The 20,133-nt window shown below is 44.9% G+C and overlaps 1 protein-coding gene across 1 annotated transcript in view; it reads left to right on the top strand.

Moving 5' to 3' along the window:
* LOC118400900 (neurocan core protein-like) overlaps nucleotides 1–20,133 on the top strand; it is a 195,164-nt gene that overhangs the window by 100,190 nt on the left and 74,841 nt on the right. The window contains exon 10 of the mRNA XM_052529305.1: nucleotides 7,850–7,966. Coding sequence (XP_052385265.1) covers nucleotides 7,850–7,966 — 117 coding nt within the window. The remainder of the gene's footprint in view (nucleotides 1–7,849; nucleotides 7,967–20,133) is intronic.

The following is a 20,133-nucleotide window of genomic DNA, read 5'->3' as shown; positions in this document are numbered from 1 at the left end:
TCTGAAATTATTCCTACATGTTGAAAGCCTATTCTTTTCTTTGAATAGACTTAAATTAAACATTTACTTATTAAAGTGATAGGCGAAAGAATTTTGATAATTCAGTTCTATTCTCTTTGATTTAGTTCCTATTGCAACTCAGACAAATGACTGAATGGATGACATACTGACTGAATGGATGACATACTGACTGAATGGATGATATACTGACTGAATGGATGACATACTGACTGAATGGATGACATACTGACTGAATGGATGACATACTGACTGAACGGATGATATACCGACTGAATGGATGACATACGGACTGAATGCATGACATACTGACTGACCTGAATGAAGGATGAATTAAATGTTCAAATATGTTGGAATGACGAGTTGCACACATCATGCATGCTCTTCACTTTATTTGGCTCGTAGGCAAATAGTCCTACATTAGAGTATAATGGCTCTATATGGCTGCATGCCTCCAGAAAGACATCTGAGGCTGAGGGGTGCTTTTCCAAAGGCGCATGGTGCTGTGGTGCTACATGGAGATCACAAGCTCTTCAACTGGGCAGCAGTGTCGCGATGGAGGGAATCGTCTATACGGAGGCTACCTAAAACCATTGCAACAGAGTTATTGTAAAGTGTGGGAGTAAGCTTATGCCAGACAGCCTACGTTTAACCTCTCCCTTGTACAAAGTCCATATGTTCATGAACCAATTAATATAAATCATGTCAAATGGTTTTAAATTCATATTAACCCCTCTTACAGAATATGCTTGGTCAAGATTTTGAGTGCTGAAATAAATATCAAAATATTCTCCCCCCCAAAAAAATATTTTGAGTGGCAAAGACTCCAGTGGTCAGACATAATTCATAGATTCACCAAACATCTAGTATTATTCTATGTTTCTGGTAGATACTACTGGTAATGATTCATTATTCCTGGTATATACTACTGTTAATGATTCAGTATTTATTGTAGATACTACTGGTTATGATTGTAGACAGAGCCCAGAGAATGGGATGGTGCAAGACTGAATGAGTCAAATTTTGATTCGGTGCATGCATGGAGATGTCCACGTCACCCAGAGATATGCCCATGCTGTAGAGATACACCTAGCGGACTGAAACTTTACTGTTGTAGGCATAATACAGCTTGCGCTATCGAGACTTGTGCTGGCAAACAAATCCATTACATTAGCTACCTAAATGTGAAGTAAACTCAACTGAGGAGTAATAAAGAATTGGACACGTTTAACTTGAAAATGTGCAGAATACCTCTTTCCAGTTTCCTTGACTTACGTTCTTCTGCGTTGTAATTGTTCGCGTAGTGCTCCTCACAGGCCGTTTGGTGTGCCTTTTTTTGTGTTGGTGAGATGAAACTGCCAAAACTCTGAAAGGTATTATTGAACTTCAGAATTGCAACACAAGATGTGTTCAAACCTAAAAGGTTAGTCCGTAATCATAACATGGTGTTGGCTTGTTCCCAGATTAAATTTCACGTCATGTTTCACGTATGGCTTTTCTTACGATTCTAACGATACATATATTCAACCTTTTGGCAAGTATCTCGCTCCATACTACACTGCTCAAAAAAATAAAGGGAACACTTAAACAGCACAATGTAACTACAAGTCAATCACACTTCTGGGAAATCAAACTGTCCACTTAGGAAGCAACACTGATTGACAGTACATTTCACATGCTGTTGTGCAAATAGAATAGACAACAGGTGGAAATTATAGGCAATTAGCAAGACACCCCCAATAAAGGAGTGGTTCTGCAGGTGTTGACCACAGACCACTTCTCAGTTCCTATGCTTCCTGGCTGATGTTTTGGTCACTTTTGAATGCTGGCGGTGCTTTCACTCTAGTGGTAGCACGAGTCTACAACCCACACAAGTGGCTCAGGTAGTGCAGCTCATCCAGGATGGAACATCAATGCGAGCTGTGGCAAGAAGGTTTGCTGTCTCTGTCAGCGTAGTGTCCAGAGCATGGAGGCTCTACCAGGAGACAGGCCAGTACACCAGGAGACGTGGAGGAGGCCGTAGGAAGGCAACAACCCAGCAGCAGGACCGCTACCTCCACCTTTGTGCAAGGAGGAGCAGGAGGAGCACTGCCAGAGCCCTGCAAAATTACCTCCAGCAGGCCACAAATGTGCATGTGTCTGCTCAAACGGTCAGAAAGAGACTCCATGAGGGTGGTATGAGGGCCCGACGTCCACAGGTGGGGGTTGTGCTTACAGCCCAACACCGTGCAAGACGTTTGGCATTTGCCAGAGATTGGCAAATTCGCCACTGGCGCACTGTGCTCTTCACAGATGAAAGCAGGTTCACACTGAGCACGTGACAGACGTGACAGAGTCTGGAGATGCCGTGGAGAACGTTCTGCTGCCTGCAACATCCTCCAGCATGACCGGTTTGGCGGTGGGTCAGTCATGGTGTTGGGTGGCATTTCTTTGGTGGGCCGCACAGCCCTCCATGTGCTCGCCAGAGGTCGCCTGACTGCCATTAGGTACCGAGATGAGATCCTCAGACCCCTTGTGAGACCATATGCTGGTGCGGTTGGCCCTGGGTTCCTCCTAATGCAAGACAATGCTAAACCTCATGTACTGGAGTGTGTCAGCAGTTCCTGCAAGAGGAAGGAATTGATGCTATGGATTGGCCCGCCTGTTCCCCAGACCCGAATGCAATTGAGCACATCTGGGACATCATGTCTCGCTCCATCCACCAACACCACGTTGCACCACAGACTGTCCAGGAGTTGGCGGATGCTTTAGTCCAGGTCTGGGAGGAGATCCCTCAGGAGACCATCCGCCACCTCATCAGGAGCATGCCCAGGCATTGTAGGGAGGTCATACAGGCACGTGGAGGCCACACACACTACTGAGCCTCATTTTGACTTGTTTTAAGGACATTACATCAAAGTTGGATCAGCCTGTAGTGTGGTTTTCCACTTTAATTTTGAGTGTGACTCCAAATCCAGACCTCCATGGGTTGATAAATTTGATTTCCATTGATAATTTTTGTGTGATTTTGTTGTAAAGAAAAAAATATTTAATAAGAATATTTCTGTAACGGCGTTCGTCTGTTGAAAGAAGAGAGTCGGACCGAAATGCAGCGTGTAGGTTACTCATGACTTTAATGAAAGAATCGCGGTACATGAAATAACTGAAACTAAATACAAAAACAACAGAACGGAACGTGAAACTAATTACAGCCTATCTGGTGACTACAACACAGAGACAGGAACAAACACCCATGAAATACAAAGCGAAACTATGGCTCCCTAAATACGGTTCCCAATCAGAGACAACGACATATAAACCCATGTCACACCCTGGCCAACCCAAACATATAACAAAAACACAAAATACAATGACCAAGGCGTGACAATTTCATTCATTCAGATCTAGGATGTGTTATTTTAGTGTTCCCTTTGTTTTTTTGAGCAGTGTATATGACAGGAGAAAGCATCCGAACAAGCGAAACAGCGCCGCCCCTCTATATGTAGTCCATGTATCTGATGCTGTCTGGCCAGAAATATTATGACATGCCACATCACTTCGATGCTTTAACTGTGACACATGCTGACTAGACTGGGCACGCGCACATTGATTTTGTCAATGATTAAGCCACAGATAAAAGGGGAAACCTAGTTATTTTCTAGTTTTCTCTAATCCTTCAGTCATCCTCTTCTTCTTCTTCTGTGGACTTTATATAGCGGTAGTGTAACGTCGTTCTTCGTTTGTAGAAAGAGAGTCGGACCGAAATGCAGCGTAGTGGTTACTCATGACTTTAATAGAAAAAGTGACACATGAAATAACGATACAAAATACAAAACAACAAACGGAACGTGAAACCTAATTACAGCCTATCTGGTGAAACTACACAGAGACAGGAACAATCACCCACAAAATACACAGCGAAACCAGGCTACCTAAATACGGTTCCCAATCAGAGACAACGAGAATCACCTGACTCTGATTGAGAACCGCCTCAGGCAGCCAAGCCCATACAACACCCCTACTCAGCCGCAATCCCAATAATACAAAAACCCCGATACGAAATATAACAACATAAACCCATGTCACACCCTGGCCTGACCAAATAATAAAGAAAACACAAAATACAATGACCAAGGCGTGACAGGTAGGCAATCAACTTTAAGGTGCATTACCACCAACAACTGGACTGGAGTGTGGACCTCAGTTCATCTTTCAATCACATGACAACCCCCTTGGTGTTTGCCAAAAGGCACCTAAAGGACTCAGACCATGAAAAACAACAGTCTCTAGTCTGATGAAACCAAGATTAAACTCTTTGGCCTGAATTCCAAGTGTCAAGGCTGGAGGAAACCTGGATCCATCCCTACGGTGGGGCACGGTGGTGGCAGCATCATGCTGTGGGGATGTTTTTCAGTGACTGGGAGACTAGTCAGGGTCGAGGGAAAGATGAACGGAGCAAAGTACAGTTACATCCTCGATGAAAACCTGCTCCAGAGTGCTCAGGACCTCAGACTGGAGTGAAAAAGTCAAGGGGTCTGAATACTTTCCGAATGCACTGTATGTGTAAATTTATTTTGCAGCGCTCGCACACATAACGCCAGAGGCGTGGTCAGCTTCATCGTTCTGTTGGCAAACGTCTCGGGCAAAGAATAATCAATATTTCAATATTTTATTTGGACGGGCAAGGAGGTATGGTAGGGCCTACCAGGCCCCCTAAGGCCCGCCCATAACACCAGCCCTGAAATCAAGCTTGTGACTCGACAAAATATTTTTTTTGTTTTGTGTTTTATGTTTTTTTGTGCCCAACAGCAATGAATGGTCAATAATGCATTGTGTCATTTTGGAGTCCCTTTCATTGTAAATAAGAATAAAACATTTTTCTGAAAACTTTTACATTTGTGTGGATGCTTCCATGATTTCAAATAATCATGAAGGAATTTTTAACATGCTAAGCTCTCACCATTACCAATAACAGGGAGGTAGAGCATTTTTCGCGGTTGTGATATTTATCAGAGCAAACAGTCCCAGCTGCTGTGGACCCTGTTGACTAGAGCTGTCTCGTCAGACCCACACAGTCATTGTTAACCATCACATAAAAAAATGGAGCAGGTGTGGATTCTTTACCAACACAGGGCTAAACAGGCCACTGTTAGATATGCGATGCTAATGAATATATTAGTGGTGGATGAGCTACCACAGATAACCAAGTAACAGAGAACCATGACCTGCCAGTGACTCTCAGATAGAGCCCCAGTCTTCACATTGAAGAGCTTTAGATTGAGGAATAATACAGAAGATAGACAATCTGACAGGTCCTTCATACTGCACTTCACCCTCTCAGCGACACACTCTGTTTGAGAGAGTGAGAGAGACCCAAGGCAGAGGGGGGTGCTGGCCGTGTGACTGTGACTGTGACTTTCCTTTCCACAAGGTGACAGATTGGCTGCTCTGTCTGTCCCCCACTCCTTTTTAACAGGACGGATGCTCGGTGGGGGGGAGGGGACAATGTGTGCCACCCCCGCGTCACTCTGATGAGCTGGGTACTCATAAATTACCTGATCATCGCCCAGTCAGGCACCCTTGGAGCCATCTCTTTTAATGCCATATGACCGTGTTGTTGCGAGGTAATTAACACATTTTATTTTGCCAGGCTATAAATCCAAGCACCGCTCTTCAAGGGAAACATTTTGGGATAAATGGTGAGAGAGTAGATTAAGTCGTAATTATAGGCTCTACTTTTAGGACGGAGCTGGTGTTTGACAAGGAAAGTTGCACAGCACCAGGTTATGAGGCTTTGTTTCGTGGCTGTGGGGAGAGATAGCTACATTAAGTATGGTTGTATTAGCCAACCCAGATAAGTTTCCAGGCCCAGACACAATCTGATGCGCTACATCTCTTTTCCAGCATTTATAATACCCAGGCTTACTTAATGATGTATGAGGGGAAAGATACAAGCTCACCCGACCCGGAGAGGGAGAATTCTAGTATGTGTAAATCTCTCTGTGTGTGTGCTTGAGAGAGAACTGCAGTGTGTGTGTGTGTGTGTGTGTGTGTGTGTGTGTGTGTGTGTGTGTGTGTGTGTGTGTGTGTGTGTGTGTGTGTGTGTGTGTGTGTGTGTGTGTGTGTGTGTGTGTGTGTGTGTGTGTGTGTGTGTGTGTGTGCGCCTGCATGCGTGCATTCACTTACTTGTGCATGTCAAATACAATTTTATTTGTCACATGGTGTAAACCAACAGAGTAATGCTTACTTATGGGCCCTTCCCAACAATGCAGAGAGAAAGAAATTAAACATTGAATTATGAAAGTGATAGGCTAAAGAACTTTGGCAAATGTAGATAATTTTGAATACACACATGGATTTCAATAAAAATAATTATAAGACTATTCTGTTCTATTCTCTTTCAGTCATTTGTCTGAGTTGATTTTGTTTGATTTAGTTCCCATTGCAACTCAGACAAATGACTGAATGGATGACATACTGACTGAATGGATGACATACTGACTGAATGGATGACATACTGACTGAATGGATGACATACTGACTGAATGGATGACATACTGACTGAATAGATGACATACTGACTGAATGGATGACATACTGACTGAATGGATGACATACTGACTGAATGGATGACATACTGACTGAATGGATGACATACTGACTGAATGAAGGATGAATTAAATGTTCAAATATGTTGGAATGACGAGTTGCACACATCATGCATGCTCTTCACTTTATTTGGCTCGTAGGCAAATAGTCCTACATTAGGGTATAATGGCTCTATATGGCCGCATGCCTCCAGAAAGACATCTGAGGTTGATGGGTGCTTTTCCGAAGGCGCATGGTGCTGTGGTGCTACATGGAGATCACAAGCTCTTCAACTGGGCAGCAGTGTCGCGATGGAGGGAATCGCCTATTCGGAGGCTACCTAAGACCATTGCAACAGAGTTATTGTAAAGTGTGGGAATAAGCTTATGCCAGACAGCCTACGTTTGTCCATAAGTAAATAAATATATGTCATGTCAAATGGTTTTAAATTCATATTAACCGCTCTTACAGAATATGCTTTGGCAAGATTTTGAGTGCTGAAATAAATATCAAAATATTCTCCCCCCCAAAATATTTTGAGTGGCAAAGACTCCAGTGGTCGGACATAGTAGACAGAGCCCAGAGAATGGGATGGTGCAATATTGAATGAGTTCTATGTAGATAGGGTGCATGCATGGAGACGTCCACGCCACCCAGAGATATGCCTATGCTGTAGAGATACACCTTGCGGCCTGGAACTTACCGGCCCTTCCCAACAAAGCAGAGAGAAAGAAAATAGAGAAATAATAGAAAAGTAATAACGCGTAATAATAAAAGCATTAATAAATACACAAATACACATAAATTGACTATACGGTGCCTTCGGAAAGCTTCAACAAAGTACTGAGCAAAGGGTGTGAGTACTTATGAAAATGTTTTATTTCCGTTTATTAAAGTTTTTTTAATTCGTAAAAATGTCTAAAAACCTGTTTTTGCTTTGGGATATTGATTAGGGGAAAAAATGAGGGGACATTTGTTTTTTTTTAGAATAAGACAAAATTTGAAAAAAGTCAAGGGGTATATCAGACCATGGGGTACCAGTACCGAGGCGATGTGTACGAGGTAATTGAGGTACATAAACTAGGACTAAAGCAACAGATAATTAACAGTAGCAGCAGCGTTTGTAATGAATCAAAAACGTTAGTGCAAAAAAAGGGTCATGCAAATAGTCCAGGTAGCTGCTTGGCATGTGTGTGTTAATGTACTGCATCTCTGTGTACACATCTCCCTCGGTTAACCCCCCTGCTCTATCTCCATTCTACAGCTGAAGACAACCCGTGCCAGACCAACCCCTGTCTGCATGGAGGCAGCTGCCTGCCGGAGGGCGACGGCTACAGCTGCTACTGCCCCCAGGGCTACTCTGGAGAGAGCTGCGAGATCGGTGAGTTGGGTCAGGGGTTAAAGGTCACTGTGGAGAGGGGGAAAGGTTAAGAGCTGCAGAAGGTCACCCTCTTTCCAGCCCTGTGTGTTGTACTCATAGCCAGACTCAGAATCATTGTAGATTTACTGTTTAACTATAGCTGATACAAATACACTGTGTACAAAGCATTATGAACACCTTCCTAATATTGTAAATGTGTAATGTTTTGCTCCAATGCCTGCGTTGATGGTATTTGACATTATCACTGGCTCAGTCAGTTTTTGCATGAGGAAGCTTAGCTGCATGGTCCTGCTGTGTCCAGGCTGCTGTTCCCTGCCTGCCTGCAGAGGTGAGGTAAGGCTGCGGAAGCTGCCTGTGACAGAGTGTGTGTGAATGGGGAGGGTGTGTGCTGTTTTCAAAGGTGGGTGTGTGAATGCAAAGTGTCTGTTTTCCATGCACAGAGGTGAGGCTCTAACAGTGAATGTGTTTGAATGAGGAGGGTGTGCCTTTTAAGGTGAGGCTGAGTAAGCATGCTGTGACAGGGAGATGCTGAGTGTTTGTGACTCTCACTGGCAGGCAGGCAGCTCATCTCTCCACTGTGCTGTGTGATGGGAGAATGAGCCAGTCAGAGCTGGGCTGTGCTGGAGTGACCTGGTTGGGCCTCATAGTCACCGGTGTGTGTGTGACTGTCAAGGGGACATGGGCTAAGTCAAGCCAGGTCACTCCAGATCCAAGGCGACATTCAACGTTCATCCAGGTCCCCAAGACATCAGGAGATGCCTTCAAAACTGTGCACCAGGGGCAACGGTGTGTGTTATTAACATCAAGTAGGCCTGCGGCTTGCTAGGGCGTTGTGGATGGACGCAAGCCGCAAGTTCCGGCTCCAAGCGTCCTGTGTTCAAATCCCAGTGCTTGGCACAATTTTATTTTTGACTCTATCCTAAACTTTAACTCTTACCCTAACCATTCGGAATTAATCGCTGAACTTAACCGTCAAAATTTGACATTTATATCCCCTCTGGACAAACGTTGAATACTGAAGTCCAACCGTGTGATGTTGATGCTTAGTCAGGGGTGGAGGGGTAATAAGGGCCGGGAACAGTGTGCGTGTTCGCGGGTGGGGGTAATAAGGGCCGGGAACAGTGTGCGTGTTCGCGGGTGGAGGGGCAATAAGGGTCGGGAACAGTGTGCGTGTTCGCGGGTGGAGGGGTAATAAGGGTCGGGAACAGTGTGCGTGTTCGCGGGTGGAGGGGTAATAAGGGCCGGGAACAGTGTGCGTGTTCGCGGGTGGAGGGGCAATAAGGGTCGGGAACAGTGTGCGTGTTCGCGGGTGGAGGGGCAATAAGGGCCGGGAACAGTGTGCGTGTTCGCGGGTGGAGGGGTAATAAGGGTCGGGAACAGTGTGCGTGTCCGCGGGTGGAGGGGTAATAAGGGTCGGGAACAGTGTGCGTGTCCGCGGGTGGAGGGGCAATAAGGGTCGGGAACAGTGTGCGTGTTCGCGGGTGGAGGGGCAATAAGGGTCGGGAACAGTGTGCGTGTTCGCGGGTGGAGGGGTAATAAGGGCCGGGAACAGTGTGCGTGTTCGCGGGTGGAGGGGCAATAAGGGCCGGGAACAGTGTGCGTGTTCGCGGGTGGAGGGGCAATAAGGGTCGGGAACAGTGTGCGTGTTCGCGGGTGGAGGGGTAATAAGGGCCGGGAACAGTGTGCGTGTTCGCGGGTGGAGGGGCAATAAGGGTCGGGAACAGTGTGCGTGTTCGCGGGTGGAGGGGCAATAAGGGCCGGGAACAGTGTGCATGTTCGCGGGTGGAGGGGCAATAAGGGTCGGGAACAGTGTGCGTGTCCGCGGGTGGAGGGGCAATAAGGGTCGGTAACAGTGTGCATGTCCGCGGGTGGAGGGGCAATAAGGGTCGGTAACAGTGTGCATGTCCGCGGGTGGAGGGGCAATAAGGGTCGGGAACAGTGTGCGTGTTCGCGGGTGGAGGGTTAATAAGGGCCGGGAACAGTGTGCATGTTCGCGGGTGGAGGGGTAATAAGGGCCGGGAACAGTGTGCATGTTCGCGGGTGGAGGGTTAATAAGGGCCGGGAACAGTGTGCGTGTTCGCGGGTGGAGGGTTAATAAGGGCCGGAACAGTGTGCGTGTCCGCGGGTGGAGGGGTAATAAGGGCCGGGAACAGTGTGCGTGTCCGCGGGTGGAGGGGTAATAAGGGCCGGGAACAGTGTGCGTGTTCGCGGGTGGAGGGGCAATAAGGGTCGGGAACAGTGTGCGTGTTCGCGGGTGGAGGGGCAATAAGGGTCGGGAACAGTGTGCGTGTTCGCGGGTGGAGGGGGTAATAAGGGCCGGGAACAGTGTGCGTGTTCGCGGGTGGAGGGGTAATAAGGGTCGGGAACAGTGTGCGTGTTCGCGGGTGGGGGTAATAAGGGCCGGGAACAGTGTGCGTGTTCGCGGGTGGAGGGGTAATAAGGGCCGGGAACAGTGTGCGTGTTCGCGGGTGGAGGGGTAATAAGGGTCGGGAACAGTGTGCGTGTTCGCGGGTGGAGGGGTAATAAGGGCCGGGAACAGTGTGCGTGTTCGCGGGTGGAGGGGTAATAAGGGCCGGGAACAGTGTGCGTGTTCGCGGGTGGAGGGGTAATAAGGGCCGGGAACAGTGTGCGTGTTCGCGGGTGGAGGGGTAATAAGGGTCGGGAACAGTGTGCGTGTTCGCGGGTGGAGGGGTAATAAGGGCCGGGAACAGTGTGCGTGTTCGCGGGTGGGGGGTAATAAGGGCCGGGAACAGTGTGCGTGTTCGAGGGTGGAGGGGTAATAAGGGTCGGGAACAGTGTGCGTGTCTGCGGGTGGAGGGGTAATAAGGGCCGGGAACAGTGTGCGTGTCCCCGGGTGATTCTATTTGGCCCCCCAAGAATTCTGTGCAAAAATAGTTTGTATACATTTTTATTGTTGGACATAAACGACTATCAAAACACCAGTAAATCAGCTCCAAATGATTTGTAAATCTGTTCTGAAGTATTCCCAATCATAATCGAGAGATATACTGTATGTGATCGTATACAAATGTAAGCACGGTTTGAAATGATTATGTTTTAGTCAAATATTATATCTGTTTGGGCGTCGTACGGTCATTTTGCAGTCTACAAATTATTTCTCATTATGTTCTGGCCCCTTACCATCCGCTCAAGAAATAAACTGAACCGTGGCTGAATCTACAGTAGGTGACGATCCCGGTTCTATCGAGTGTTCACTGATCTGGGCTTTGAAGGTTATACATGTAACATTTCTACCTGCAACCAGTGCCTAATGTTAATTGCAGTATCAAAGCAATAGAAATCCTGATTTTTTTGGGGTGACACTGCAATTGAGCTTTTTACCATGACTAGTCGGTGCGGCCAGGGTTTTTGTGTACAACTTCCTGTATTATGATTGGTTTACGAGGTTGACAACATATACAGGTATAGGATCTTAATTTGATCGCCCTGTTGCAAGATAATTGTCCTGCAATGCATTTTAAAATGGTAATGTATTTGAGGTTGACTTCTTAAGTTGTAATTTCCCCTTTGAAAATGTTCAGTAATTATAATCCACATTTCCTGTTTATGACAATCACAATTATGTCAAGAAACATATTGCTTCTTAAATAATGGACTGGACCAACATTGATATTATGGTGGTGTCCACTGGCCATAAATATTTTAACACCTATGAGGGTGCCTTGATTTCTTATGGGCTGCCCATCTCCCCAGGCACCCCTTAAATGAGTGCATTCTGAAATGATTCAAACCTCTTCACTTTTTCCACATTTTTCCTCATCAATCTACACACAATACGCCATAACATCAAAGTGAAAACAGGTTTCTATAATTTTTTGCTAATTTGTTACAAATAAAAAACAGAAATACCTTATTTACATAAGTATTCAGACTCTTTGCTATTAGACTCCAAATTGAGCTCAGGTGCATCCTGTTTCCATTGATCATCCTTGATGTTTCTACAACTTGATTAGAGTCTATCTGTGGTAAATGCAATTGATTGGATATGATTTGGGAAAGGCACTCACCTGTCTATATAAGTTGACAGTGTATGTCAGAGCAAAAACCAAGCAATGAGGTCGAAGGAATTGTCCGTAGAGCTCCGTGACAGGATTGTGTCGAGGCACAGATCTGGGGAAGGGAACTCCAACATTTCGGCAGCATTGAAGGTCCCCAAGACCACAGTGGCCTCCATCATTCTTAAATGGAAGAAGTTTGGAACCATCAAGACTCAGAGACCTAGAGCTGGCCACCCGGCCAAACTGAACAATCGGTGGGAGACGGGCCTTGGTGTGGGAGTTGACCAAGAACTTGATGGTCACTCTGACAGAGCTCCAGAGATCCTCTGTTGAGGACAACCAGCATTCCAGGCCTTTATGGTATGGTGGCCAGACGGAAGCCACTGCTCAGTAAAAAGCACATGACAGCCCGCTTGGAGTTTGCGAAAAGGCACCTAAAGGACTCTCAGATCATGAGAAACAAGACTCTGTGGTCTGATGAAACCAAGAATGCCAAGCGTCACGTCTGGAGAAAACCAGGCACCGCTCATCGCCTGGCCAATACCATCCCTAAGGTGAAGCTTGGTGGTGGCAGCATCATGGGCAAGTGGGGATGTTTTTCAGCGGCAGGGACTCGGAGACTAGTCGAGGGAAATATGAACGGCACAAAGTACAGAGACCTCCCACTCGGGCGAAGGTTCACCTTCCAACAGGAGAACGACCCTAAGCACACAGCCATGACTGGACTTGAAGCTAATCAAACATCTATGAAGTAGAAGTCGACCGATTATGATTTTGCAATGCCGATACCGATACAGATATTGGAGGACCAAAAAAGCCGATACCGATTAATCGGCCAATTTTTTAAAATGTATTTGTAATAATGACAATTACAACAATACTGAATGAACACGTATTTTAACTTAATATAATATATCAATAAAATCAATTTAGCCTCAAATAAATAATGAAACATGTTCAATTTGGTTTAAATAATGCAAAAACAAAGTGGTGGAGAAGAAAGTAAAAGTGCAATATGTGCCAAGTAAGAAAGCTAAAGTTTAAGTTCCTTGCTCAGAACATGAGAACATATGAAAGCTGGTGGTTCCTTTTAACACGAGTCTTCAATATTCCCAGGTAAGAGGTTTTAGGTTGTAGTTATTATAGGAATTATAGGACAATTTCTCTCTATACGATTCTATACGAAGAAAGGCATTGATGTTTATGGTTAGGTACAGTCATGCAACGATTGTGCTTTTTTCGCAAATGTGCTTTTGTTAAATCATCACCCGTTTGGCGAAGTTGGCTGTCTTTGTGGTCCTTCTGTAGCTCAGTTTGTAGAGCATGGCGCTTGTAACGCCAGGGTAGTGGGTTCGATTCCCGGGACCACCCATGCGTAGAATGTATGCACACATGACTGTAAGTCGCTTTGGATAAAAGCGTCTGCTAAATGGCATATATATATATGATATGATATATATATTTGTTAGGAAGAAATAGTCTTCACAGTTCGCAACGAGCCAGGCGGCCCAAACTGCTGCATATACCCTGACTCTGTTGCAAGAGAAGTGACACATTTTCCCTAGTTAAAAGAAATTCATGTTAGCAAGCAATATTAACTAAATATGCAGGTTTAAAAATATATACTTGTGTATTGATTTTAAGAAAGGCATTGGTGTTTATGGTTAGGTACACGTTGGAGCAACGACAGTCCTTTTTCACGAATGCGCACCGCATCGATTATATGCAACAAAGGACACGCTAGATAAACTAGTAATATCATCAACCATGTGTAGTTAACTAGTGATTATGATTGATTGATTGTTTTTTATAAGAAAAGTTTAATACTAGCTAGCAACTTACCTTGGCTTCTTACTGCATTTGTGTAACAGGCAGTCTCCTCGTGGAGTGCAATGTAAAGCAGGTGGTTAGAGCGTTGGACTAGTTAACCGTAAGGTTGCAAGATTGAATCCCCGAGCTGACAAGGTAAAAATCTATTGTTCTGCCCCTGAACAAGGCAGTTAACAACTGACTTGCCTAGTTAAATAAAGGTGTAAAAAAAAAAACTGGCCAAATCGGTGTCCAAAAATACCGATTTCCGATTGTTATGAAAACTTGAATTCGGCCCTAATTCATTGGCCATTCTGATTAATCGGTCGAGCTCTACTCTGGAGAGACCCGAAAATAGCTGTGCAGCAACGCTCCCCATCCAACCTGACAGAGCTTGAGAGGATATGTAGAGAAGAATGGGATAAACTCTCCAAATACAGGTGTGCCAAGCTTGTAGCATCATAAACCAAGAAGACTCGAGACTGTAATCAATGCCAAAGGTGCTTCAACAAAGTACTGAGTAAAAGGTCTGAATATTTCTGTAAATGTGAAATTGCAGTGTTTTATGATTAATACATTTGCAAAATGTATAAAAACCTGTTTCTGCTTTGTCATTATAGGTTATTGTGTGTAGATCGATGAGGAAAATAAGCAATTTAATCAAGTTTAGAATAAGGCTGTAACGTAACAATGTGGAAAAAGTCAAAGGGGTCTGAATCATTTCCGATTGCACTGTAATATCAGAATGTTTTTTCCTAGCTATACAGTAACCATCAGTGTGTGTCCATATTGAGAGATGGAAGAAAGATGTCCATCTCTCCTATGCAAAGGAGTAACTTGTGGGGGACTGGGGGTGGCCAGGCAGCTACAGGAAATGTGTTGCACCATTCAGTGCGACACATTTCCACATTTTTCTATTGGCTGAAAACTAGTCCCAATTTATTTCCAGCAGCGAGAGAGGAGTTTGTCATTATGGGGACACCTATTGGATAAATATGCAATCTAAATACTTACGGTCAAATTACTTCTCTGCATTTCTCCCTTCTGTTGTTGGTTCATCACACTAAATGATTTAATCTGAACAATTTTTTTTTCAGAAAACATTCTTGTGAAAATAAACTGGAGTATAAAAATCTTGTATAAGAGTTTTCTGTTAGGATTATTTTATTGTATAATACATTTGTATTAATGTGTAGAGATAAGTACTTACCAAAACAGTAGTTCTGGTTTGATTGTAGCCTTCCATCTAGAGGATGAGGTGACCCCCACAAAAGTTGGTGGTTCTACTGTTGCCATTCCCCGTATGTTCCTCTACAGAGAGTAGAGGAACAGGCAGAGATATGAGGGATGAGTTAGATAAATAGGTGGAATGAGACTTTACAGACAGTTGACTGGAAGGGAAAGGAAAGGGGGATACCTAGTCAGTTGTACAACTGAATGCATTCAACTGAAATGTGTCATCTGCATTTAACCCTCTGAATCAGAGAGGTGCGGGGAGCTGCCTTAATCAACATCCACGTCTTTGGTGCCCGGGGAACAGTGGGTTAACTACCTTGCTCAGGGGCAGAAGGAAGTGTGTGTGTGTGTGTGTGTGTGTGTGTGTGTGTGTGTGTGTGTGTGTGTGTGTGTGTGTGTGTGTGTGTGTGTGTGTGTGTGTGTGTGTGTGTGTGTGTGTGTGTGTGTGTGTGTGTGTGTGTGTGTGTGTGTGTGTGTGTGTGTGTGTGTGTGTGTGTGTGTGTGTGTGTGTGTGTGTGTGTTCTGGTCAACCCAAAAATGCTGGGTTAGGCCAACCAGGAATTGATTTTGTTTAACATGTAGAGATGATTGGATCCCGTTTTCATTACTCCAGCCCCTCCCCTTGCGAGGATAACGCCACTGAGCCTTTTTTAAATGTTTCATGACATTGAAGAACACTTTGGGAGGGATCTTAGATCATTCCTCTATACAGAATCTTTACAGATCCTTGATATCCTTTGTCTGCACATGTCGATTGCCCTCTTCATTTCAAACCACAGGCTTTCAATGAGGTTCCAGTCCAGAGACTGAGTTACGCCCTTGCTCCTATGGATCCCATATACATTAATGCAAAGTCAATGAGGAGAGGTTGCTGTTCCAGGTCACTACTTATGTAGAAGGGTCGCAGGCCAAGGGTCAGAGGTTAAGGGGAGAAGTATTGTCATGGGTGTGATAACCAATCAGCCATCTACTGACCACACACACACACACACACACACACACACACACACACACACACACACACACACACACACACACACACACACACACACACACACACACACACACACACACACACACACACACACACACACACACACACACACACACACACACACACACACACACACACAGGCTGTCTCGGGTCGGCTGCCTTCGATTTGGGGTCATCCTAAATTTATGTGGGCTAAAGGCATCGGTGATCAATCAACATTACAGCCACATCAATAAGTCCTGATTATTGCATGTTAAACAGATGAATTACACATGGTTTGTGATGTTAGTTTGGAATTGCTTAGAATCTGTTGGGACATAGTACATTTTGTGTATGTCAATCATATAGAACCAATATTTCTCATTGTCTCTGGCAACAAAACAAAAGGGATTCATTTGGAGCTTTTAAAATGTAGAATAGCATTTTTCCATGATTCATTTCATGTTGTCTGTTAATTTTGTGGATGGTTATTGTCACTCTGTGGTTATTTTCATGGTCGTTTTTCATTCGTCGCCTGCACGAATGCGCACCAGATTGTAGGTGCTCCACAAGTCCAGTTTCGTGAAGTACTGCGCCCCGTGCATTTGTTCGATGATGGTTGGGATGAGGGGTAAAGGATAGCTGAACTTAAGTGGCTTATTCAGAGTTTGATAATCAATGCAGGTGCGCACTCCCCCATCTTTATTCTTAACAAAGAAGAAGCTTGAGGAGGCTGGTGACGTAGAGGGGCAGATTAAACCCTGCTCTCTCCTGTAAGTAGGTCTCCATGGCCTCGGTCTCGGCATAGGAGAGGGGATAGACGTGTCCTCAGGGGAGGGCTGCGTCAGAAAGCAGGTCAATGGCACAGTCCTAGGGGCGATGAGGAGGCAGGCGTGTACCCCGGGTCTTAAAGAAAACCCTGTGCAGATCCTGTTACTTCTCCGGTAAATCCACTTGAGGGGCGTGGTCCAGACAGACATCGTGAGACACGAGCCCTGTTCCTATTAGACGATTATCCAGGGCTTGAACTGGAATGGGTGACCGTAGGGGAACCAAAGAAATGTGCAGCCTCAGAATCAATCAGAGCTAACAGGGGGGTTTAGGGTATTCAAGGAATTTAATGGGAAAACACACTGGTTGAGTTGACAGAAAAGGAGAGGAGATCTTGCATCCTACCTGGGTTGGAGCAGGGGAATTCCCTGGCTTGTCACCTCCTCGCCTATTAGTGGCAAGAGGGCAGGTCGGGGAGAAATGACCCCTTTCTCCACAATAGGCGCAGAGGCCCAGATTCCTCCTTCTCTTACGCTTAGCCTCTGGCAAACGTGCAGAGCCGACCTCCATCGGCTCTGGAACCAGCGCTGGAGACAGGAGGGACTGCACGTTCCCCTCCAAATGCAGGATGGTTACCAACACGCTGTCCATGGTGCTGCTGAGTTTGGAGAGACAGTCCTCGTGATGCTGGACTGTCTCTACGATGTTCAACAGCTCGGTCTTTCCCGCTGTCTCCATTTAGTGGGTTGGTTATTCTGTCACGTTGTATAATGATCGGAAACAGGTGCAGGAATACGTAATAGGGTTTTTAATTTCTCCACCAAAAATATAGTACGTCCTGAAAACGACGGGGACGGAGCCCAAAACAGACACCTTTATATATATATAACTCAGGGATGTAACCCAATCAAAGGAGCGAGGTGTAAACCTCTAAATAATACACGGGACGAGACCCGTAATAACAAGTGCACAAAAACACAGCGCGAAAGCCGATACAACGAGCACAGGTACTCACAACACCAACGGACATGGCACAATAATCGACAAGGACAATGGGCACATACTGTATATATACATACTAATCAGGGGTGAATGGGAACCAGGTGTGTGTAATGAGACAAGACAGTCCAGGGTTGGTGGTAATGAATCCTGTTCAGTGACGCCTAGAAGGCCAGTGAAGTAGACCTCCGGAGCTGGTGAACAGAATGAGCAGCAGTATCGAGGGGATCCGTGACAGTTAGGGAAGGGAAGGAAATAGTTACTTTCTCTTTCTCCTTCTCATTCCCTTTCTTTCTTGCAATCTGACTTTTTCTCTTTCTTCATCTACTCTTTTGCAATCTATACCTTTCTTTCCAGCAGGTTATACAGCATAACTATGTTCCTTCCCTTTGCTTCTCCTGCTCTGTGCGATTGAGTCTTCATCAGTGATTCTTTACAGTCATTACCATCCATCATTACTTTATTACTACCAACCCAGCCGGTGTCACAAACACTGCAATAAGCAAATCTTGTTTCCTTCTGTGTATAGTATAGTGGGAGGAATGATGATTTAGGCAAAACAGGGCTGTGGAATTGTAACTGAAGTTGCTCGGAGGCGATCTCCAGGACTTGAATTGTATTTGCAATTATTTGGGATGAGGCGTTTAGAGATGCTGCATAATGCATGGTCTCCGTTTCTGCTGGGCCGCTCAAACATTTATGAAACAAGGGGAGAGTTGCTTCGTGGGGAGAGAGAGGGAGATGGAGGGAGGTGGGGGCAGCTTGGCGGACACAGGGCCAGGTAGGGGTGTCAGGAGGGGGGATCCCTAGAGGAAATGGGATATAACCGCTCTTATATATGAATCTAATAAATCTTCTATACAGATGAAGGATCTTAATTGTACCTATATTGTCACAGCAAAATAATCTTACAGCAACAGGATTTGAACGCTTAGTCCATAATGTTTCTTGATCGGTGGTTAGATTATTAGCTGGACAAAAATAGGCTACATGAAAAGTGTAATACTGTTAATATGTGTGTTAGTGTGGATTTTCAGTGAATTTGTGTAACTCACGAAGCTCATCTGCATTTCTTGCAGTACAGGAAAATTCTCAGCAACAAAACAGTGATCAAAGTAAAATCCTATATCTGTATGTCTCCCATATACACAGCTGTGTGTGGCCACTAGGTTGACTATCAGTGGGAACTGGTACATCTTAGATGTTAAGTTCCCCATATGGGAACCGAAGCGGTTCTGGACTGGTTCTGACTGACATTTTGGTGTACAAAGCGATCTGTGAATGTCGTAGATTCCCGTGTCTTATAGTGGCAGAAAGACCCATCAGTCTGCTCTCCACTCCCACTCTCTCAGCGGAGCCCACATTTGCATAGGGAACAAAGTATCAAATTTTCTGGCCTTTCCAGACAAATAATCAATTTTCTCTTCCTCGGAGTGGCAGAGCCCAGTCTGGGAGACGGCATATGAAAGGAGACAGTCCATTGAATCCAGCAGTGCTGGTTTCATCTCGCTGTGGTATTCTCAGCTGGATTTAGAGCTCTCAGTGGACGTTTAGGAAAGAATTCTCTGTCGTCAGTTATATGGAATAGTGCCAATTTTGTACTGTCACTAAGTATGATCATATTTATTTTACAGTTATAAGAAAGGTGAAATCTTATAGTAAGTCATTTATAATTTGATTGTTACCATTTTTAGAAGGCATTCAGTCATTTCAAGCCCCATTGCCCAACTTCTGTTGAATAGGAAAAAATTCAAAACATTCAAAAGTTTGGGGTCACTCAGAAATGTCCTTGTTTTTGAAAGAAAAGCACAATGTTTGTCCATTAAAATCACATCAAATTGATCATAAATACAATGTAGACATTATTAATGTTGTAAATGACTATTGTAGCTGGAAACTGCTGATTTTTAATGGAATATCTAAACTCAGCAAAACAAGAAACGTCCCTTTTTCAGAACCCTGTCTTTCAAAGATAATTAGTAAAAATCCAAATAACTTCACAGATCTTCATTGTAAAGGGTTTAAACACTGTTTCCCATGCTTGTTCAATGAACCGACTCTCTTCTCTGTATACATCAATGATGTCGCTCTTGCTGCTGGTGAGTCTCTGATCCACCTCTACGCAGACACCAGTCTGTATACTTCTGGCCCTTCTTTGGACACTGTGTTAACAACCCTCCAGGCAAGCTTCAATGCCATACAACTCTCCTTCCGTGGCCTCCAATTGCTCTTAAATACAAGTAAAACTAAATGCATGCTCTTCAACCGATCGCTGCCTGCACCTGCCCACCTGTCCAACATCACTACTCTGGACGGCTCTGGTTAGACTGTAAACTCTCCTTCCAGACCCACATCAAACA

This window comes from Oncorhynchus keta, chromosome 1 (assembly GCF_023373465.1).
Source record: "Oncorhynchus keta strain PuntledgeMale-10-30-2019 chromosome 1, Oket_V2, whole genome shotgun sequence".
NCBI classification, from domain to species: Eukaryota; Metazoa; Chordata; class Actinopteri; order Salmoniformes; family Salmonidae; genus Oncorhynchus; species Oncorhynchus keta.
The sequence above is the reverse complement of the archived record's forward strand: the minus strand, read 5'-3'. Positions and strand labels throughout refer to the sequence as shown.